This window comes from Agelaius tricolor, unplaced genomic scaffold, assembly GCF_023055355.1.
Source record: "Agelaius tricolor isolate 1412-34295 unplaced genomic scaffold, bAgeTri1.0.p SCAF_7, whole genome shotgun sequence".
NCBI lineage: Eukaryota > Metazoa > Chordata > Aves > Passeriformes > Icteridae > Agelaius > Agelaius tricolor.
Genome location: NW_027269267.1, coordinates 30,301,510 through 30,324,972, shown reverse-complemented (window position 1 = coordinate 30,324,972; position 23,463 = coordinate 30,301,510). Strand labels below are relative to the sequence as shown.

At 39.0% G+C, this 23,463-nt stretch overlaps 1 protein-coding gene across 4 annotated transcripts; it reads left to right on the top strand.

The window, feature by feature from the left end:
• Positions 1-262: 262 nt before the first annotated feature.
• LOC139591764 (interleukin-1 receptor type 1-like) lies at positions 263-21,382 on the top strand. Of its 4 annotated transcripts, none has more exons than XM_071430783.1 (15): positions 263-394; positions 1,784-1,865; positions 2,507-2,584; positions 3,812-3,954; positions 5,677-5,908; positions 7,437-7,626; positions 8,558-8,732; positions 9,895-9,960; positions 13,963-14,083; positions 15,389-15,534; positions 16,326-16,469; positions 17,531-17,695; positions 18,431-19,357; positions 20,203-20,485; positions 21,097-21,382. In XM_071430783.1, exons 4-13 carry the CDS (start codon positions 3,864-3,866, stop codon positions 18,805-18,807), a joined length of 1,707 nt encoding a protein of 568 aa, XP_071286884.1. In that variant the 5' UTR covers positions 263-394; positions 1,784-1,865; positions 2,507-2,584; positions 3,812-3,863; the 3' UTR covers positions 18,808-19,357; positions 20,203-20,485; positions 21,097-21,382. The 4 variants fall into 4 exon arrangements, with proteins under 4 accessions (XP_071286884.1, XP_071286882.1, XP_071286883.1 ...); XM_071430781.1 differs by having other exon boundaries at positions 2,507-2,770; XM_071430782.1 differs by lacking the exon at positions 20,203-20,485 and having other exon boundaries at positions 2,507-2,770.
• Positions 21,383-23,463: the final 2,081 nt, after the last annotated feature.

Here is a 23,463-nt window from a genome sequence, read left to right as displayed (position 1 = left end):
GCCGCCGTGACGGCCCTGGACTCGGCCGGGACTCGGCGGGGCTCCGCAAGGCTGGCCGGCTCCCAGCTGCCATTCACCGCCTGTGACCCTTTCCGCCGAGCCCGGCCGGGCCGGTCGGGGAATTGTCCGGGGGCGGTCCAGGGGCGGTGTGGAGCCGGTCCGGAGGCGGTCCAGGGGCGGTGTGGGGTCGGTCCGGGGGCGGTCCGGGGGCGGTCCACGGGCGGTCTGGGGCCGGTCCGGAGGCGGTCCGGGGGCGGTCCACGGGCGGTCTGGGGCCGGTCCGGGGCCGGTCCGGGGGCGGTGGCCGTGGCTCCCGGGCGAGGTGGGGAGTGCTGCCTGCCCGCCAGCCCCGCTAGTGGAGCGGGCAGGGGCAGCCGGCGGAGAGCGCAGGGAGGTGAGGAAGGGCGGTGGGCGCTGTGGGGACAGCGCCTCGCTCAGTCCCTGAGCTGGGCTGGGCTCGGCTTCCAGTGCCGCCTGCGTGGCGGGGAGGAGAGGAGAGGGGAGGAGAGGGGAGGGGAGGGAGGCTGAGTGGGCTGAGGGGTGCAGGCTGAGGCCGGCCGGGCTTTTCCTTCCCCGCGTGTGTCCTGCCGCGCCGGGGCCCGTTTGCCTTCCTTGGTTGTGTGGAGAGCGGGGCTGGGGGGCTCCCCCGGGCCGGCGCCCCCAGGGCGGTCGGGGTGCCCTGGCCAGGTGAGCTGCAGTGCTGATGGCTTCCTGAAAACCAGCACCGAGCCCCTGGGTTTGTTGCTTTCAGCTGTGTTTTGAGGCCGTGTATATTTCTGCGGGGTGTGTTGGCGCAGTCTCCCAATCTCTGTGGCTGCTGGTTTCTCAGCTTTTATAGCCCCAAATATCTTCCGTGGAAGTAATTTTTTATTTTGCTTGTGTGTCTGCTTCCTCGTTGTGTGTCACATTGTACAAGCTCAGGTAGGAAGTACGATGGACAAACGAAGGCTGTAGGAGTGCTAACGCTGCCACATTTTTTAAAGTACTTGTAACAGGAAGCGGGATAATGCTTGCCGCAAATCCTCTTGACCTGCTAAAACCCTACAAAAACTATTTCTCTATTTATTTATTGCATAACGGTGATCAGACGGGGGCTCTTTATTAACTGCTTGAGTGACAAGAGCAAGATTTTGGGTGAAAGAGATGGCTGTGTCCAACCCAGGAAGGAGCTGCTGCTCTGACAGTCCCGGACCTGTGCTGGTCACAGCCTTGATGGTGCTTGGTAGCAGCCTGGGGAGCCACAGCTTGGGAGGAGAGATGCATTAAAAGTTACCCAGCTGAATCAAGGCTCTAGTGTGCTTCCAGCAGCAGCTCTTAGGTTTATAGGATTTTCTTCAGGGACTCGAGAAAGGTGCAGGATGTGTTTGTTTTTCTTTTTCAGAAATGCAGCACCGTCCACTTAATTGACTTGGACCATTTGCACATGTTTAGATCCTTAAAAAACAGGCTAAAAGGTCTTGCACAAAAGTTGCAGAAAAGTATTTTAGAATGCAGAATCCTTAATTCAGATATTTTAATTCACATCTTTTATGACAAATGAGACGCCTGTTACTTATTTCTTGGTATTACTGGTTTCTCCTCTCCTCCTGAGATTAAGACATTATTTTTTTAATACTTTACGTCACTGTTTTTGATAAATATAATCTTGTCTGTATGAGCTATTCAGGTTCTTTTAAATGCCTCCTAACAGCACATTGAGAATGTTACTGGATACTTAATAACTTAATTTGGATTTAAATAAAAAATGTGTCACATTAAAATTCTCATTACTTCATATTGACAGGTATCAGGAGTTAAAATGACATAGAAAAATATTCAAAGTATGGACTGTGAAATTAATTCCTTACACTTGATACTGAAAGAAGGTACTGTTTTCAATTTATTTGAATATTGATAAGGCTGCCTTTTTCTCTGGGGTTTGGATACACTCATCTCCAGTTTGAACAAGTACACTTCAGATTTAGAACAGTTTATACTGTCTCAAAGTTGAACTGGAATTTAGCTTGCAAAGACCTAACTATTGCAGGCTTCTTTGACTGCATTTTGATGTAGCTTCACCAGAATGCCCTGGATAATGGGTTTGTCTTAAAGATACAACTTTTCTGCAGTTTGCAAGATTGTCTGGAAAGGAGACACAAGAACTAAAGTTTGTGGTCATTGTGTCAATGTCCCAGTACCCGTATTATAATGCTAATATTATTATCTTGCCCTAAATTTAAGTATTTATTTCCTTTTAGTTGTTGAACCTTTCTTACAAGATTGCTTGACAGATGTGTAACATTGTGTTGTTTTTGGCAGAAACTCCTTCTCTGGAAGATACTTGGAATTCTTGGTCAGTCTCTACTGCAAGTTTTGTTGCTCTTTTAAGTCATCACTCTAATGTACAGGGGCATGCTTTTGATTTTACATTTATGATGTCTGTAGAAAATCTAGTTTGGTATGTGTATGCTGCTGTCCAAACTACATGTTTTGTAAAATTTTTTTTCCCTTTCTCTGCTTTTTACAGGTAAACTGAAACTCCAAAAATGATGACCTGCTCATTGGCAAGTTACAGGAAAAGCAAGACAACTAAATAAGCACTGTGGTATGAGGATTTAGTCAGATAAACTGTCCAAAAGAGCTATTTACCTGGAGGCTGTTATATTAAATCACTGAGCTCTGCACTGTGTGACCCTCACTAATACCCCAACACTTCTGCATATGAAATGCTTCAAAAGAAGGAACTGCTGTGGCTTATTTGTGACTGAAGTGAATTACATTGGATATAAAAGTTAGTCACAGCTTACTTTTTCATGGAATAACTTATCTGCTTCCTGCCATTTTTGGCTGGGTAGAAGGCAAATATTAACTAGGACCTGTGCAATAAATGTTTTGCAATGGAATGCTACATGTGAAACCAGCTTGCTTTAGAGTGAGAGGCAGCAGCATGCAAAACAATCAAAAGCTGAGGAAAGGCAAGGCTACTGAATGCAGATCTTAGCCTACAATGACTGCCAGAAGGGGAAGGATTTAATTGTTTGCCACCTGGTTGACAGTAGAAAGCTTGGGGAGATCTCTGATGACACCTTACCAAAAAAATGCTGGTGTATCTGAGAGGGAAGCAGGGCTTGATTAAGGTTCAGAGATTCATAGAATCCACTTGTGGGCTATGAGGGCAGTGGTTGTGTGTTCAGTCATGTCTTTGTTGGAGAAAACTGAAAAAAAGACCTGAGGTGTGAATTGAAACTACAATTTATGGACACTTTTTTTTTTTGTGTCTGACCGCAGCAATTCATATTAGCTGTGGTTTCCACAGATATTTGGCTTTAGATGCCAGTTTTAAGTGGCAGATGACAATGAAGTTAGAGTATGCTTGTCCTTCTGCAAAGAACTGCAAGTTACTGTTCTTAAAAGCTGCCTCAGCTGTATAAGAGCAGTTCAAAGAAGGAAACCTTGTACATCTCTGTGATTGACTCCTGAAAGCATTTGGAAAGAAGAGTAAATTAATCAAGCTTGTTTTTAAATTATGCAGTATAGCTTAAATTGCTATGCTAGCATAATTTTTCTTTGCTTGAGGGTTTTTGTTTTTTGTTTTTTTTTTTGTTTTGTTTAACTATGCTGGTAAAAGACTATTACACTTATGCAAGAGTTATTCTATTGGGATAGTTCTAGTTCCAGGAAAAGTTCTAGTAGAAAGCTGAAAACTGAGCAGCTGTTTGTGAAGGCCAAGAGTTGCTGTAGTTGAAATCTTCAGTAACTGGGGCTAAATTACCAAATCCATGTTTTCCCTCCCCAAGATGACTAATGCTTCTTCTGATTTTTTTTTCTTAAGGAGTAATGCAGGGTGCAGAGGGCAGTGCAGCTTGAGCACTCTTATCACACCAATGGAAAAAACTTCTGCTTTGCAGCAAAAAATGACATCAATATTTTTGCTCATTGGTCATCTCATTGTACTGATACCTCTTTTCAGTGCTGGTAGGTTAAATGCTCTGTTGAAATTGCCATTTTAAAAAAGAAAATTTGCATGAGATGAGTTGTGTGTATTTAGTAGGAAAGAGTTACTGAGAACAAGTAGTGAGTTTGGGGTTTGTTTTTGCTTTAGCATATTGACAATAGCTGGATGCTTCTGCTGGGTTCAAATTTCACTGGGGATGTCATGGAAAAATGGAGATAATTTTTTTTTTTTTAATTTAGGGCTCTGAGGCTTTGATTGGCCTCTCCATGTTTCTTATGCCGAAATCCCAAAGTGATAAACTTCCTTGACCTAAGGTTAACTATAGAGTGCCTTCTTCATGAGACATTCTGTATGTCTAGTTCTGAAAGCAGTAAGGCTGAGTTTTCTTTACAATTAAATTAGTAATATTTTTAATGATAGGTCTAGTATTTCAGTAAAGTTTAAAACTACATAAGTTAATTATGCTTGTCTTGCTACTCTTGGTATAAGCAGTCTAATACTAATGTCTGAATTAGATTGAACTATATGGAGACTTACTTGGAAGTCTTTAAATGGGAAGGCAGTGATATTAGAAAGATTAGTGAAGATTTTATTTATTTTGAAATTGAATATGTTAACTTTGTATTTGTACAGCCATTCAGCAAGATTTGTAAAATCAGTTCAACCAGATGTTTTGCAGTTTCATAAACATTCAGTGTTGGACATAAAATCACTGAATGCTTTGGATTGGAAGGGTCCTTAAAGATGATCAGTCACCAGTCCAACCCCCCTGCCATGAGCAGGGACACCTTTCACTAGACCAGATTGTTCAAAGTCCCATTCAGCCTGGCCTTGAACATTTCCAGGGATGGGGCATCCACAGCTTCTCTAGACAAATGCATGCAGAAGCTTGACAGTTTTACAATCTGCTTTATAGCCAAATGGTCAGCTCAGTTTGTGCTACAGTAATATTCTCCATTAAGTTTTTGTTTGCATGTTTGGGCTCTTGATAACTTCTTGCAATATCTGTCCTTTTTCTCTGATTTTTTTTTTTTTTTTTGGCTGGTGTTAAGAGAGATGCTTGCTAAGCTGCATGATTGTGTCCTGTCAGCTTGTTACACAGGCATAGTTATTAAAACTATGTTTACATTGGCCTTTTCTGTGATGTTCTGAATAATGGGCCTTCTGGTTAAAGGCGAAAATGTAGGAAGGAAATAATACATTATAGCAAAGACTTACTAATCTAAATACTTTTTCTCTCCAAATTTTTTCCCTGATTTGTTTTTGTCCCCACAGTCCTAGTGGCAGAATACTGTCAGGAATTCTGCTCTGCTGCTGTTTGCACTGTGCTTTACATAGATAGTATTTACTTTAAGAATCTGGCAATTCTGCAAAAGTACTAGCATGGTTAAATAATAAGGACATGACAGGTAAGTTGGGAAGTTTGGAGTTGCCTGATGAATCCCGTGGATCATCTTACACTCTGTTTTGCAGTGAGGCTGTTTGACTTGCATGTGCTTGTTGCTGGCTACTACAAAGAGGGAAGTTGTGCCTTAAGTTTGTAAAATATGTGATCATGTTCTCAACTGGAAGGTGGTAACAAACAAAAAATAATAGCCTTGTGATGTTTTAATGGTAAATTGTTACAGAAAGTTTTTCTAATTCTGTGTAACTTGGAATGGGCATTAATACTTCCTAAACATAAAAGTATAGAAATTAAAAGTACTGCTATTTTTTCATTTTTTTCTTTTTTTTTTTAACAGAAGGGTGCGTTATTTGTGATTACTTTGTGCTTGTTGGAGAGCCTATAGCTATTACTTGCCCAATAATTACATTGCCAGTGCTTCACTCTGATTACAATTTGACATGGTATAAAAATGGTAGTGCTACAGCAGTGACCACAGAGAGAGATGCCAGGATCCACCAGCGAGAGGGCTTGCTTTGGTTTATTCCTGCTATGCTGGAAGATTCTGGGCTTTATGAATGCAATGTAAGGTAAGGAAGGAAACAATGGATTGCTAGTATGATAATTTGCAAGTGTGATAATTAATTTGTGAAACTTGAGTGTACAAAACTTCTTGTTTTAGGTAAAATGCTTGGATCAGTTCTAAGTGCTGTTTTCACCATGCCTTTAGTTTCTGCATGCTGCCTGTGTTTCTCTGCTATTCCATGCATTTAGTACTACAAAAGTGGTTCATACAGAAGACTCTCTTTATCTTAAAGCATGACAGTACTAAAAATGGTCTGTGGGGGTGGTTGGTTGCTTTGTTTTGGATGAAGTGTAAGGTCACAGGAAAATGCCTTAACCTCTTTGGCTTTTCCTGTGTTCAAACTGTTGTTTGATACTGACAGATCAGAAGAACACTGGTTTCTTTGTAGGACAAGGCTAAATGTAGGAAAGTTCTAAGAGGAGCAAACAGTGCATTTTATCACCACACAGACTTTCTGGAGATCTTAGCAACTTTTTGGAAGTCTTACTAGAAATCCAAAAGTTAAAAGGCTGAAAACAGTTTTTATGATTTATTTTAAAATATTTTCATTACGGGTCAAAAATGAGAATACATTAAAAGGGCAAAGAAGTGTGCTAGACAGCTTTAGAGACTGAAAATAATGTGTCTCTACTACTACTCAAATAATCTGAGTGCACAGAGAACTAAGAAGGAATAGATTATTTAAAAAGTATCTATATCTAGCTTTTTTAGTACTTTAAGCTCTGGCTAGATTAATCTAGCCAAGCACTGGACTTCACTACTTATGTTGTCAAATCTTTTTTACAATGGTTGAAATTCAGTGTGTGCTGAACAGGAAATTAAGTTTGGGAAGACATACATAAAATGTTCCTTTCTTCATGGTGTTGCCACAACACACTGAGAATAGCCAATAAAAGCTTTTCAGGTGGCCCTAAATTTGATTTAGGAGTGTGTAGTTACATGTTCTGGTGTGCATAGAGTTGTGCTGGAGGAGTTTGGGCTGTGAATGATCAGCAAAAACTTCCAATGTCGCAGGCACATTCTTTCACTGGAGTTTACCATGAAACCAAAATTGGAAGTCAGAATATGTGTAATCTGTTCAAAGCTACCCAGCTGCATAATTTTAATTTAGCCTTTCCTGCTATGGTTTTAGTTACTTGAGATATGAGATGTGTTCCTGTGGGCACCTCACATCCTTGGCTTATATAATATCAGCAGAACAAAAAACTTGCTAAGGTTCAGTCATATTAACTGTAAGCAACATTTTGTGCATCAGACACTTAAGCCTTAACTGCAGCTCTGAGAAGTCCTGATGTCCCTTCTCATGTGTCCAAAGCAAATTCCATTTCTGCTCACAACACAAACTCAGAGCTTATTCCCATCTCTTCACCTGGAACAGCAGCTGAGAGGCTGAGGATGGTGTTTACAAACTAAGGGAATATAGCAGGGGTGTTATAGAGGAAAGGCTGGTAGAGATGCTGAAGTCTCTCTCCCTGACTTGCTAGAAATAATGCACTGTTAATTGCATGACTTGTCTGCTGTTCTAATTACAGGAGCCTTAACCACTCTAATAAAAAAACTATAAACTTAACAGTTTTTAAGAACGATAATGGATTGTGTTTTAATGGAAAAATGAAGTTTGAACAAAAAGTGACAAGCGCAAATACTGGAAAGGTTATATGTCCTGATCTAGAACAATTTAAAAATGAAGACAATAATCAGCCTGAAGTACATTGGTATAAGGTACTGAGCATGTATATTTCATATATACAAGATACAAAATGTGTTATTTAAAATGTCTTATGAAGTAACTGTGAAAAGCAGCTTTTGGAAGGGAATGTTTATTTTCTCTACAGTTTGAGTGTGGCATGAGTGCGAATAAGATTTGTGCAATTCTGGTTTATCCTTTGATGATTTTATGTAGATAATAAGTTTTAAAACTTGTATGTTTCTGTAAATAGAAGGCTTTGCATAATTATTTCAGTTTCTCAGAATATTAGGCATTGTTGATCATGCTGTGGTATTCTTATGCTGCTTACTTTGGTTCTATGAAAGTGCTCTGTAGAACTGTGCAAGCTTGAAAACATGTATTTTATCTGTTTTAAGGTAAAAATCTAAACAGTTCAACTCCTAATTCTGATGCTGGTATTAAAGCAGCTACATGGGCCTATACATGTTAAATAACCTATGTGCAGCACCTATACATCTTTTGAGGTGAAGAGATTCTCCACTGCTTGCAGGTCAAGGAGGAGAAGGAAGCTTTTTTTCCCAGAGTTTGCATTGCCACAGAAATTGGGATACACCCAAACAGCAAGAGGCACTGCTACAGCAGCTCTTTCATCATAGAGAAGTAGGGATGGAGTAATGTGTTCTCATAAACTCTGCTACATGTGTAATAACTTCTACTACACCTGAGATAGAAAACTGTCAAGCTGTGAACTAAAGCACAGCGTCTGAAAAGGGTTGGCTGCAGTGATTTTTTTTTTAAAATGCAAATGAGCAAGGTGTTATCAGACTTTGTTAGACTGTAGTAATGCTTGGAAAAGAATCCACATCATGGCTTTCGAAGAACTCAGTGTTTGCCAAATATTTTAATCATCAGTAGAGTACAGTAACTGGTTTGTCAGATTTTTTTTAGTTCCCTTTAAGTCACAGGTACCTTTGGTGTGTTTAGGAGTGTAAACCTGGATTTCTTGAAGACAAGCGACTTCTTTTGGCAGAGGGTGAAAATGCTGTCTTGATTCGTAATGTAACTGTGCAAGACAGAGGAAACTACACATGCCAGATGGTGTACAAATATATGGGAAGACAATTTAATGTTTCAAGAACCATAAGTCTGGAAGTTAAAGGTGAGAGCATGAGGTTATTCTCTTTTTGGTTCTGCTGTAAACATCTGTATGCAGGCATAAGATATTTGGCAAGCTACTTTTCAGCTCTGTGAAATTAGAGTTGTAAGTCTTTAATTTATTCCTGAACATAAAATTGAAAGGCAGTGTGGTATGTTGCTACCCTTGGGCATTCCTTTTGAGGAAGAATTGTCATGGGGAAATGAGTAATGCAGGGTTAGGAATGAGAATTAGAAGAAAGCAGTGGTTCCTGGTGTGGAGGTATTGCTTTTGTCAAAACAAATAGTGCACCATTAAAGTAAATAAACTTAAAAATAGATGATTTTTTTCCTGAGACTATCACAGCAAATGACCTGCTTGAAGCCCTGTTGGTGAACTTGCTTCTCCATTGATGGGAAAGGAGATGTGATAAGCTGTATAAATAATAAAAAAGTTAATAAATCTTCCTCTGGAAGGGGTTGGCTTACTGTTGGCACTTGGTTGTGCTTTTCTGCTGTCACTCTGCCAGTAGTGTAATTTATTGCACTTACCATTGTGATTATGTCTTTGTGGGCAATGTTGCTGGTGACCTGACTAGTAACATGATAAAAGTCCTATCAGAATAGTTGTCTGGAGAAAGCAGGTCCATCTTTTTAGGTTAAACCAAAATTCTGACTTTATATAGGAGATATAAGAACAGTGGGTTGTTTGCAACAAATCTGTATATCGTGCAGAATGATACGATTCCAGCCCAGTTTAAGTATGTGTTTTTTTAAACTTTTATTTAAAAAAATATTCATCTTATCTAGGAAGTCATTGATACAACCCTTTTTCTCTTTCTTATCCATCTCCAAAGAAGTTAACTGCATTTTTTGGTTTTGTCTTTGTTTGTTGGTTTTGTGCTACTTTCATGTCTGCTGCCAGTAAATTTGAGATTTTTTTAAAGCATTTTAAAGTTGTTTTTTTTTCTGTTACCTTGGAAGCTAAAATAGAATAACTTGGAGAGAGTAGAGCAAATATCTTATGAGACATTTCTGTTGTAAATTTGAAACTTGTAGTAAGTATGGCACTACAATAATACCAAACAATAAAACCAAACCCACTGTAAAACCAAAACTATTGTCAGTTGAACTTAGTTGTGGATCTTTTCCTGCCTGAAGGTTTTATTTTTCTTTGTTTTGGTTAGAAAAACCACTGCAGATGCAACCAGAGTTTATTTATCCAAGGAACAATACAATTGAAGTAGAACTCGGTAAGTAGTGACTATTTAAGAGATCATTAACTTTAATGAAACAAATAAGCTCCTGGTCTTTTTAAAAAGATATGTGAACAGTTCCACAGAGTTCAGCAAGACTGGGGGATACGAATGTGGATTGAGAATATCTGGAAGACAGAGGATAGATAATAGAATGTGATTCCCGCAAATAATTTCTGGGGGGAGGTAACTTTGCCTAAGATTGGAGTCTCTTGACCAGCAATGTTGTGCAGGATGCATTTATTTATTTTCTGTTATTTCCATCTATCCTTTTTACCATTTCTCAGTGTTTGTGTCTTGATGTATCCTCAGTATCTGTGGAAATATGGCTTATGTACATGTAGTGCATTAGGATTGTTGGCAGTTGACCTGTTCAGTAGCTCTTTTTCTTTCTGTATGTTTCCTGTCTCCCTTCCCTCTCCACAACCTGGATTTTATTCCTTGTTTTAGGGTAATACAGATTTTGGATACTGATGTTTTGTGAAACAGTGAGCTGCTAGTTGATGCATATCCCAGGTACAGTTTATCTTGGAAATTTATTAAATAAGAGATTCTGGGTATAAAGAATAACTTCTTCACAGAGAGGACAGCTGGGCAGTGCAGCAGGCTGCCCAGAAAAGTTGTGATGTCTGTCTTTAAAGGTTTTAGAACCTGACTGAATAAGTCTCTGAGCAGCCTCATCTGACCTCAGAATCAGGCCATACCTTGAGCAGGAAATTAGATTGAAGACCTCGCTTTCAGAAGAGAACCTCAATTGTTTTGTAATTCTCTGGGCCAAGTATATGGTGTTGCAGTCTTTTCCCAAGTAAAGTTACACGTGTTTAAAGTGCACCACATATCAGACAGTTGTGTTCTACTGACAAAGTCCAGGAGAATGAGATTGGAGCTGCTTAAACTGCACTTTTAAAAATCATTTTGTATCAAAGGGGGTGGTTTCAAACAAAATATTTGACTTAAAAGGGCATTAACTGATTTTGGAGAAGCGTAATTGGCTATTTACTAGAATTTCTTAGTACAGGAAACAGTTTTGTAATCTTTTGAGGAATTAGATCATTAGAGAAGCTCTGAGCAAAGGTTGCATTTGGACTCTTAACACCACATGGGAGGTCAGGCCAGAGCATTGTGGATTAATTTACGTGCATCACCCTCGTGGAATCTCTCACATAACACATCTACTTTTGCTGTTGCTTTTTCTGACATTAAGCTTGTAAATTGTGTGCAGCTAGTGTTGTTTTCTCCTATTAAAGCTTCATGTTTCTTTTTGTATCATGTGAAACATTTTTGTCTGTCCCAATTCTAACTTTCAGTATGAATGTTGTTAAATTGGACAGCACTGAAACACTAGTGGGTTGTGTGTGTGTGTGTGTTTAGGGTTGTTTTGGGGTTTTAGTGGTTTTTTGTTCTGTTCTTTTCTTTTTGGCCTCAATGGCTTGTGAAAGATAAAGACTTATTTTGAAGTTGCCAGGTTTTGGTGAGGATTGGTAGATTTTGACCAGAACTGTGATTGTGCTTTAACAGAAATTATGATCTTCCAAAGTCCAGAAGGCTTTTTTTTAAAACAGTGAGAATATTTAGGATCTGATACAAAAACTATTATTTTAAAAGCTTACAGTCCCGTGATCTTCAGATGGTTATTTAATTCTGTTGAAGTAATCTAGAATCACTCAGCAGCCCATTCTTTTCTGGTAATTGTATCTTCTCTGTCTTCATTACAAAAAATACATGCCTGAAAAACTTTCAGTTCTTTCACTGTTAAGGAAATTTGTTCACCAGATTTTCGATAATACAGGGAGACTTTCCATAGTAATTATGTTACCTCACGTAACCCTAATTTTTGTGTGAAAACTTGACTTTTTGTTTGTAACTGTAACTATGGAAGAAATGAAGTAATGTTACAGCCGGACTTCTCTGTACTGTATCTCCCACCCATGAAAGTATCATGTAAATCTCATCCCCAGTTTTGGATGGTAGTTATCTCATTTAATTCAGAAAAGTTCTTACTGATGCAGCCTCTACTTAGGAGGAGTCTGATCTGCAGGCTTTTAAATTTACTGAAGGCAGTGTCAGGGGTTTTTTTCAATGCTTGATAGTATTTTCTGAGCAATTTATTAGTCCAGGGACTGGCTGTGACTCTCAGCCTGAGTCATTAAGACTGTGTTATGGGACAACTTGTTTAGACTCCTTATTGTAGAATTTGGTCCATATTTGTTACAGCTTGGACACAGCATTAATTAAAAGTTGTGCTGGTGTATTGTTAGGTGCTTTGGACCACCTAGGATGAGCAAACCTTGATTGTTTTACAGACATTAGAGTAATAGCCACAGGTGAGACTAAAAGGAGACTCCAGCCACAAAGTGGGTTTATTGTGACAACTGAGATGTACAAATGATTCCCTATTACAGGAACACGTAGGGGGGACACTTCTTAAAGGAATTTGAGATTTGGTTTTGTTTGTTTTAAAATGACGTTGCCATTCAAATATTCAATATTCTCTGTCCAGTACCTTCAATGGGGTACTGGGGGAAAAAAATAAAACCTCCTACTGCATGTCTGGCTGTGGGGCAGAATCTCTAAGCAGCTGCATGAACACTTGTATGGAAACAGCTATATATGTTTTTTGAATGAGAAGTGGCAGAAGGTGGTGTAGAAACTTAACAGTGCATTCATGAATGTGTGGGGAAAAAAATAAAACCTCCTACTACATGTCTGGCTGTGGGGCAGAATCTCTAAGCAGCTGCATGAACACTTGTATGGAAACAGCTATATATGTTTTTTGAATGAGAAGTGGCAGAAGGTGGTGTAGAAACTTAACAGTGCATTCATGAATGTGTGGGCATGGAATGCTTGAGGGGGTTTTATTGAATAATTGTGCAATGCACTAAACCACATCTTAAAAAAAATTAACTGTTGTGGTAGAAGGACATGAAAGAAGAGATTGGGGAGCATCTCTGATTTCTGTGCGAACTCTTGTTCAAGTAAGTGCTTTCCATGTGAGCTAAAGGTTTATTCCATACTTTTGTTAGAGACCATCCCTTGGTGGAAGCATCTAGATCTGATGCGGTTCTAGGAAATGAAAGACTAAGATCTTTACATAGGCCAGCTGAGAGAGCCCACCTTCTGCTATCAAATCCTAACTTCCATGGGTAAAATACAGAAGGAAAGGAATCCAAGAAAGCTGCTTACCTTCCTGTACATGGAGCTCACTGAGGTACATTGGCAATAAATACATTTTGCAAATTGGCTTGCTTAATACTGAGGTGTTCTGTAAGATCTGGACTCTTGGTGGCAAAGGAGCTGAGTGACAGGTGAGCTTGCTCTGGAGGTAAAGTGTGATAATATTCAGAAACCAACCCAGTGGACAGTGCTGGCCAAAAGATCCTGATTTGGTATAAAGATATGCAAGGTCACTAAGAATGGGATTCAGCTCCCAGGTTGTCTGCGCATGGGTATGTGCATATGATCTGAGGTCCTTAACTCAGGCCAGTATTCGCAGGAGCTCAATTCAGTGCCTACACAAAGAGTGCTGTTTTGGGTGGTCTGGCTACTCTAGCAGTGCGGTTTTCTTGAAGATCTGGAGTCCTGTCTGACAACTCCATATGGATACCTTGGATGCTTGAGAGCATCTCAGATGTCACCATAGGTGTACATGCAACTGATTCAAGCCTTGGAGATCTTTCAGTGGAGTCTGGAGAGTCATTCAGTTAAGGTATCTACTTTAATGTGAGTGGACTTCAGCAGAGATGAACGCTGTTACTAGCTTAGACACCTAGCTTGTATGTAGATGTGAACATTTAGACACTTATATTTAGGATGGAATTTATACCCAGATTGTAGACATCCAAATATGAATTACAAATGGATGAGTTTTAAGGACTTTGCTTTTCATAAAGTAAGTAGGTTTCTTTTATATCCCTCCTTTTCCCAGCTATTTCCTCATCACTTGATTTTGCTCCTATTACAGGACCTTCAGTTTCTGTGTTTACATTTGTTTTTTTGTAGGCTCTCATGTAGTTATGGAGTGTAACATATCAAGTGGCATAAATGGCTTGATTCCATTCTGGCAAGTTAATGATGAGGATGTTGATATCTTTGATGAAAACTACATGGAACAGTTTTATGAGTAAGTATCCTTATACATTGAATTTGTAGTGCATATGTAGGTGAAGTAGTCTGCAGTAATGTGCAGAGAATTCATTATAAAGTAGACTACTTTGCCACTAGTCATTGAAAGGCTGATTAGAAGTCTGTATCAAACACAAGTATGTTCTTATTGCTTGGTTTTAAAATAATAACATTTTATTATAAATAATGTGTCTGATACAAATAGAATGAAGCAATCATGTAGATTTTTATAATACTATTTTGAAATACAATTTTGTAATACTTATGTATTTTTTCCTTATGTGATTTTTTTTTTTAATAGTACGTTAAAGCCTGTCCTCTATCATTAATATGGGAAGGATATATTGTTCCAAAATAAAATGTCACCCAACGTACTTTTATTTGTGAAAATGGTCCTTTTTAAAGTACAGACACAGCTGCTAATCCTCAAGAACATAAGGCAGAAACTCTTGTTGCAGGACATTTAGGTTCCAATGTTTGACTAACCTGAAGTAAAAAAGTGTTCAGGTGGAATTTCAGATGGGAAAGTCATTCAATTTGTGTTCATAGCCTCTTGTCCAGTCAGTGGATACTACTGAAAGGAGCCTGGCTCCTCCTTCTCCACGCCTTCCCCCATCAGGCATTAACTCACATTGATGAGATCCACCCCCTGCCCCCAAACCTTCTCTTCTCCAGGCTGAGCAGTCCCTGCTCTCTTGTATGACAGATGCTCCAATTCCTTATCTGTCACATCACTGCACATGACTTGCTCCAGCAAATCCATCCATCTCTTGTACTAGGCAGCCCAAAACTGGCCCTACACTCCAGGTGTGACCTCACCAGTGCTGAAAATCACTGAAGGATCATTTCCCTTACCCTGCTGGCAGCGTATTTTCTAATGCAGTCCAGGATGCCTGGGATCTGGTTATTCCTACTCATATGAAGGATTTGCATTTTGCTTTGAACTTCATGAGGTTTTTTTTCATTTGTCCATCCTGTCAAGGTACCTCTGGATGCTGGCTGTTGTATCAGACATCCCTCTGAGTTTTGTGTCACCTGCAACACTGCTAATGGTGCACTCTGTCCAACTTGGGGGGGGGAAACTCAACAAACTCAACCCCAAAAAAACCTGAAAAAATTAATCCCAGTATGTTTTTAGTTCATGAAATTGTTAGTTACAGAGGTATATTTATTGTGCTTCACTAGCTTCTTAGGTTTATAGGGATAAAAAAATTAATATCTTTGTATTTGTGGATAGATGAATCTGTCTCATATTCAGCATAGATATGCAGTTATGTTTTCCTTGTACCTTTTCTTATGACAGAGAGGGGTTGCCTCATGGACTTGCTGTATCTGGAACAAAATTTAACATTTCAAAAGTGACAGTAAAGGACTATGCTCATAAGTTCTTCTGCCACTTCATATATGGTTCTCAACAATTTACAGCCTACATCAAATTAGAATACCCAGGTAAGAGATCTCTTCTTGATAAAATGGTGATCATTGACTTACTTGTCAGTTAGTTTGACTATGCCCTATTAGAATTATAGCTGTGTGATATACTTTTATGTAAAATGGGCAGTGCATCTCAGTACCTTTCTTTGTGAATTTTTTTCTCACATTCTTAGCAAAATGAAAGAAAACAATGCTTTTGATTTGCTTTGTCTTCTCTCATTCAGTATTTTGGGACTGAAAGTGAATATGAACTCTAACTTCTTACATGACTATAATTTCTTCATAAAGATTGTCAGGGTAGGATTTAACTTCAGAAATTCTTTAATGCATTGACTAAAACATGCAGTTTGTGGGGGGTGTTTTAATGACAGTAAATGAGTAGGTTCACTGACAGATCATTGAAGGCAGAGACAATGGAATGCTAGTTGGTCTGGGGAGATTAGGTCAGGAAATCACCTCCCCACCTTTCAGACTTCCTTGCTTTCTGACTGATAGAATTTTGTACAAGAATTCTCATTCTACTGCTGTGCTGGGTTATGTGTCAATATTTTATTTTGGTGTTTCAGCTGAAGAGGAGCCTCATTTATCATATTGTTGAAGTATTTTTTTCTCTGAAAGATAAAAGTAGGCTTATCAAATAACAGTAATGTCAGAAAGCATAAATTAAACAGCTTGTCCTGTTTTTCACTCTTTTTAAAACAAAAGTATTTTAATGATTAAACAATTTTGTACAATCCTTGTCTTTCCCCGGTTCTAGCTTATAGTTGTACTTTATTTGTTTTCTTTCCTATTCTGTGCTGCTGCAGCTCGAAACATTCAGGGGTACTTAATTGGAGGAGGAATTTCCTTGGTATTTTTAGTGTTTTTTACTCTCTTTATCTACAAGATCTTCAAAATTGATATTGTGCTTTGGTATCGGGACTCCTGCCATCCTTTCCTGGGGAAAAAAGGTATGTTTATGTAACAGTGCTGAGTGTTGTTCTGAGCTCCCACCTTACTTGCAAAGCAGTGAGTTACTCTCATGGATCATGATTGGTCTTCCTTGGGGTTTTTGAAAGGATGGTATTGTTTTCAGGATGTTTAGAATTAATTCAGATGAAGAAAGCTGGGAAAAAAAATGAGCAACTTCCCAGGAATCCAGAACTATCATTTCTTTTACTGAAGACCCACCCTAGTGGTTTGAATACTGCTCTGACAGCAGTTTTTCAGATCACTTTTAATTACTGTTGTTACAGAAAGCAATAACACATTAGAAGTATTATGTGTTTTTTATTTTCTATAGATGAAACAGGGAAAATATAACTTGGTGTAGTTTTCTATTTAAAGGCACTTCTGATTATTTTACTTTCTGGAAATTTTGCTTTCCTGGCATTCAAAATAATGTTGAAAGGGTGTTGTCTATGAGAGTATGCTGAAGTATGGGTGATTTCCAGCCATCTGAGAGGAGATACTTTCTGTTTCTCTAGCCATGTATCTTGTGGAGGTATTGATATTCTCTTAGATTTTCTTCAAAGTCCTTTAAATTATGTCTTTCTGAAAAGTTTGATCAAAAATAACCAAAACAATTAAGATCTTGAAATTTGACACTTAATTTGGTTTTGTTGTCATGTCTAAGTGGTCGCTGTGGTTGAAACTCCAGGTTGCAACACCACCTTGAGTATGATGGCAAATGGAATTTTAAGTATCAGTTGTACCACTAGGTTCACTGTTTTTCAAATATTTCAGTGATGACTTTTTTGTTTTTTGTTCAAAAGAGAAAGTTTCAACTTAATTTTTCAGGTCTCTTTTGCCTATTCAGATTCAGCATCCTGAATTCTAGAAGGCCTGATCCTACAAAAATTTCAGGCTTTGTATAATCCTACATGCTTAGCTAATATAGGAGGATTAGGACCTAAAACAATGATTCAAGTAAGGGAAAACCCCCCAGAGTTTAGAGATTTCCCTTGTTTGCTTGCTTGTTCTTGTATCTTTAGAATTTATTTTTATGGAAGTTCTATTGTTCACTCCTTAGTTTCAGATGAGAAGATCTATGATGCTTATGTTCTGTATCCAAAGAACAGAGAAAGCTGCTTGTATTCATCAGATATTTTTGCCCTGAAGATTCTGCCAGAGGTCTTAGAAAGGCAGTGTGGATATAAGCTCTTCATACTTGGGAGAGATGATTTACCAGGAGAAGGTAAGGTAGCTGAAGACAAATTTGACTTGAGTTTTCTTGTTGACCTGAGAAACAAGCAGTCAGATGGGAATCTAAATCTCTCTCATCATCAAATATCAAATGAACCTTTTTTTTTTTTTTTTTTTTTTTACAGTTGAAGGATTTTGGTAGTGGTTTGAGAAGGAAGGGTTCCCAGAGAAGTAGAATCTAAAGTGCTGCTTAAATTTTTCAGCTTGAAAAAAATGCAATAGTCTGTTCTCAGGGTTTAGCCATGGGTTTTTGTATGGTATTTACCATATTTCACTGTTCGTGACTTAACTGACTGGAATGCCATTGATGGGGGGAATCTTTTTTTCCTCTTTCACTTACTGGAACAAAACCAGTTGAGCACATCAGAAACAGACTGTTTAAGGTAAAAAGCTCCTGCAGTTCTGGAACTTGGGGGTTTTTTTGCGTTTGTACCTATGATGGTAATAAAATGGCATTAGCAAGATAAGTAGTAGATAGTTGGTAGCTCTTCTCTGTTCCTGCAAAACAAGGATATAGACATATAGACTCTGATGGGGTCAGATTGTGTTGCATCGGCCAGATTTCTATGGTAGGCTAACCCAAGGTAACTGCTTGCATGTTCACATCCTGTTTTGATGTAAAGTGTGTTGGCTTGAATATCAAACAGTTGATGAATCAGCTGCAGAATATTGGTAACAGAAAATAGAAATGTAAAACCTTAATTTTGCACAACCTTTTTCTCTACAGCTGTGATCAGCATTGCTGATGAAAAAATCCGTCAAAGTAGGAGAGTGATAATTGTTTTAGTACCAGAGCCCTCCTGTTACAGCATTCTGGAAGATGAGTCTGAAAAGCAGCTAGCCATGCATAGTGCTCTTATCCAAGATGGCATTCAAGTAATTCTCATTGAACTTGAAAAAATACAAGATTACGCAACCATGCCAGAATCCATCAGATATATTAAGCAAAAGCATGGGGTTATCCGATGGAAAGGGGACTTTTCAGAAAGGTCCCACTCAGCAAGAACCAGGTTTTGGAAGAAAGTGCGCTACCAGATGCCATCCAGAAAAAGTGGCTCTTTATCACAGCTGCATTTGTTACCAAAAGACTTGAATTTGCCTTAAATAACAAATGAGAAATGTAATGACTGATTCAGTTCACACAGTTGGTGATGGATTGACTGAAGGTCCCATGTATCTGTTTTGTGCAATCTCATCCAGATTTACTGGCGTGAAAGTACTACAGTTTCATCTACAGATGTGAATCTTTTTTACTTCTGGCTGGATCAACAGAATACTGAGAAATATCAGTAGCACATGTAGGAAGCACACAAGTACTTTTCCAAGAATGATTCTGTGAAATTCCCTTGTATTAACAAAAAATTGTCAAAAACTCGAAGCCAATGAAGAAAATTTGATTTTTTTTTTTTTTTCCTGCAATTAAAGTTTCAATATGAAGGGAATTACACTAATTATTGTTGTGATATTAGATAAGGTGCATGGCTGGTGCCAGTAAATGTTTATTTCTTTTTTTTTAATGAAACGACACGAACATTTTCTTTGTTACAAGTTTGTTATTTGCCTTGTTCAGTTTGTGGAAAGATAAATCCCCATGTTACTGCATCAGTGTGTTATCATCCAGGAGAATTCACAGAATTCACATCCAGGAGAAAAGGTAAGAGAATTCCAGCCCTCTAAAAGTGCTGTTGAACCTGACAAAGCTTAAATACTCTTACTTGATCTCTTTTACATGTGATAGATCAGTGCCATTTTGAGTCACTTGTCACATGCAGATATTGTAAAAATACCTTTGTAATTTGTATTGAGTAAAAAAATTAATCTCCAGAAAACTTTTTCTTTCCAGTTAAATGGCTTAATAAATTTATTTACCCAAGTGGAACAATTGGCTAATGACACAGAGTCTGTCATGGGACTCCACCTTACCTTGAGGACCATGTCAAGGGGCAGAGAGAGAGAGAGATGCCCCTGTGTTACCCCCTGCAGCTGCTTGCTTTTCTCCTTTCCCTCTGCTCTGATATGTAAGGAGCTGAGGGCTGCAATCATGACTTCCCAAACAAAAGGGAAAGGAAGTTGTGTAAAATGTTGAATCTTTTCTCTTTCATATTAAAATATTTTTAATAGTATTTTGTATGCCCGAAGTGTTAACTCTAAAGTTATGTTTGACTTGAGGCAGTGATGTAGTTTGCAATGATCAGTTCTTTTTTTTGGGAAGGGAATTAATTTGTATTATTAGAAAAAATCATCAGACCTCTTTAATGCTATGTTTATAGCTATTATTTTTATAGAAACAGGAGATGAGAGCCAAATTCCCCCTGTAATTTCAGTCTGTTCTTGAACGTTATGCTTTTAGGTTGTGAGATCTGGTTGTATAGGGAAGCCTCAGGAACTGACTGTTACTGCTGCTTGCAACTCTGAATTTTTGTGTCCTATTAGCTTTTTTTCTTGCAGCACTTGTGCTCTCCTCCCATTCAAACTCCAACCTATATTTTTTTCTTGCAGCTCCTTTATCTTGAATCAAGCAACTTGTTTTTGTGTCAACCTCCATCACTTTCCAAGCTCTGACGGAAGGCTCTTACTAATACAGTATTAGGCAGAAATTTTCCCTCTGGATCTCCACTTTTTTGTCTGAAAAAAATTATGTTCTGCAACCTTCAGAATTCATCTATTAATTTACATACTGCAGTGTTGGCTTTTCTTCTTTCATGGCTCAAGCAATTTTCTTATGCCTCCATACTCAACCAAACAAAACTGTTCTGGGTGATAAGTGACAAAGCCAGTAGAAGTAAGTTCTTTTCCCAACTAAATTAAGTGTGTGCTGGAAACTAGAAACAGTGCTTTTGAGAGACAGTGCCTTCTGAGCTTTGTGAGTTGTGTGTGTTTGGCAAAATAGAATAAGAATCTCTTAATTTCTAGAGGAAGGGGGGAAAGTGCATTTGAAATGTCAGACTAATTCACACTGTTATGGTACTGAGGTGTTTTATTGATGAATGTCATGTATGTACAGACATATGCAGATGATCATAGTCTTTTCCCATTCTGTGTTTTAGTCACAAGAGAAGTGTCAAGGGATGATCAGTCCTAGTCATGAAGTGCTGTATTTACTTAGCTGTTCATGCAGTCTGCCTTTATATATGGTGTGTGTTCTGTGGCAGCCTGTTGTAGGGTAAAAGAGCTTTGAGATCCACCTGAAGTTATTGAAAACCATCTGAACAAGTCTAATTGTTATGGTTCACACTGATAGAAGAATCAAACAGGACAGAAACTATGGTTTGGTCACAAAACTCTTCTTTAAGAAGATCCCTGTATCAAATGTGAGGACCAGACACTGACGTTATGGTATTTGTACTCTGAGAACTAGGGTGTAACACTGACTTTGTGCTTTCACCTTGACAGCTCACAGTCATGCAGGCCAGCCAACAGAGTTCCAGCGACCTCAATCCTCCTAATTACTTCTGCTGACTGGAACAGATTGAAAGGAGAACTGCTACTTGTTATCCCTAACTTTAGGAATGGAAGGTTATTTTACTGAGCCAAAATAATGGTTTTTAAAAACTACTTCTTCATTTTGATATATTTATATAAATAATGCTAAAGTTTTCATGTGTGTTATGTAAAGGCACTTTGAGGAAGAGTTCATTTTAAAATTTAATAAAGGCACTACATATTTTTTTCATACACACTGCTGTTTCTTTTGCCCTCTTTCTCCACTAAAGCAGACTGAGAATGGACAATGGCAAGCAGCAGTTGTGACTCAGTGGCTTAACAAGACAGCTATGATAGATCTTCATTCAGGCTGCTGCCAGTCAATCTGGCTGAGGAAAACACTAGCACAAACCACCTCACCCTGCCTGGGTAAAGAGAGGCTGTGAGCTTGTCTCTGCTCTCTCTGGTACTCTCCTTGCAGCAAGGTGAAGCTACAGCAGCCCCAAGGCTGCTGCATTGCTCTCTGGGACTGGCATGGTCCTCAACAGTGCCACACTGAGCAGCCTTTTGCCGCAGCTCCTCAGGAGCTGGGGAAATGCAGGAAGCCTCAAATGGGGGAAATATCAATTGCTTCTCAGCAGCAGTGGGGAGGCAGCCTTCTCTGCTCAGCCCCTGGGGCAAGTGCTTACTCTCTCATCTGCTCAAGGAAAGCCAGACCCTTGTGTTGTATGGGTTGGGGTAGCCCAGAAACCAATTGTGTCCTGAGCTGCATCAAAAGCAGCATGGCCAGCAGGGTGAGGGAGGTGATTCTGCCCCTCTGCTCTGGTGCAGCCTGACCTGGAGTGCTGCATCCACCTCTGGGGTCTCCAACATTGACCTGGAGCAAGTCCAGAGAAGGCCACCAAGTTGGTCAGAGAGATGGAGCACTTCTCCTGTAAGGAAAGGTTGAGAGAGTTGGGATTGTTCAGCCTGGAAAAGAGAAAACTTTGGGGAAGACAAATAAAGGTCTTCCAGGGCCTGAAAGGAACTTACACAAAAGATGGGGCAAGACTTAACAAGAACATGTACTGACAGGACGAGGGGGAGTGGCTTCAAAGTGAAAGAGTGTAGGTTTAGATCAGATATCAGGAATGAGGGTGGTGAGGGACTGGAATAGATTTCCTGGGGAAGCTGTGGGTGCTCCATCCCTGGAGGTGTTCAAGGCCAGCTTAGATGGAGCTTTGAGCAACCTGGTGTAGTTGATGGTATCCCTGCCTGTGGCAGGGGCTTTGGAACTAGACAATCTTCAAGATCCCTTGCAACCCAAACCATCTCTATGATTTTGTGAGTCTGAGTAGTCTGGCTGACTTGTCCTTGCCTCCCAACCTGAGTCTCACACAGGCTCGTGCTGATTGCAGTGGCTCCAGGGCATAGATATGGGGCAGTGAAGAGGGGAATGCTGTGCTCCTGCGCCTGTCTCTTCTGCAGAGTGGTTTCACTGCAGGATTCAGGTTTTCAGCAGGTATGAGTGATTTGTCCCAAGGTATAACTTGGGATAATCTTTTTTTTATCCAAGGTATAATCTTTTTTTTTTTTCCCTTATGTCTGAAGTTTCTTACATGATAGAAAAAAAAAGTAGTGAAACCAGAAAAATGAAGAGGGGAGGATGGAGGCAATGGCAATCTTCCTTTTTAGAAGATTGCTTGTTTTGTGTTAGTACATCAGACAGCAGGGAATTTGATTTTAAATGCAATGCACTTCCCTAACCTTGTGCACTGATTTCACTAGAAGTTAATGATGAAATAGTATTTAGGAAATAAGGATGAAATAATGTAAATGTGACACACCAAAATGCTTAGTAATGGTTTTGTCTTCATTACGTGACAAAGCTGTAACAAAATATGTTTAAATGTATTAGCACTTAGAAATACTGCTGACTTTTATTACCATATTATTTATTATTTTGACTGACAATCTTGAATATTGTGTGTCCTTATCAGTAGTGTTTCAGAGATGAGAAAGAATACACTGCCCATTCACTGATACAGGGTGTAAGACATTAATCTGACTGACTCTACGTAATTTTTAATTATGGGATTTATTTTATTATGTTTAGACAAAAGGGGAAATTAATAGTCATATGATCTTTTTTATAGCATAATTGAAATATTTTTAGTCATCTAAATGAATTATGATTAAGGTGAAACTATATTGTGGCAGCACACATATCAATTTTCTTTTCAGCTTCTACTTAAATAGTAAATGCATCCTACTGTAAAAAAGCAAAGGTGTTGTTTAAGTAAGAGTGACTTTTTTATCAAGCATTTGTATTTCTTGGTTGTTTAAATATGCTAGGTT

Bases quoted from the DNA above. Each gene is read 5' to 3' on its own strand.
- LOC139591764 (XM_071430783.1), top strand. From the start codon at position 3,864: ATGGAAAAAACTTCTGCTTTGCAGCAAAAAATGACATCAATATTTTTG. The intron at 8,733-9,894 runs GTGAGAGCATGA...TGTTTTGGTTAG, and splicing joins CATAAGTCTGGAAGTTAAAG to AAAAACCACTGCAGATGCAA. The intron at 16,470-17,530 runs GTATGTTTATGT...TTCACTCCTTAG, and splicing joins TCCTTTCCTGGGGAAAAAAG to TTTCAGATGAGAAGATCTAT.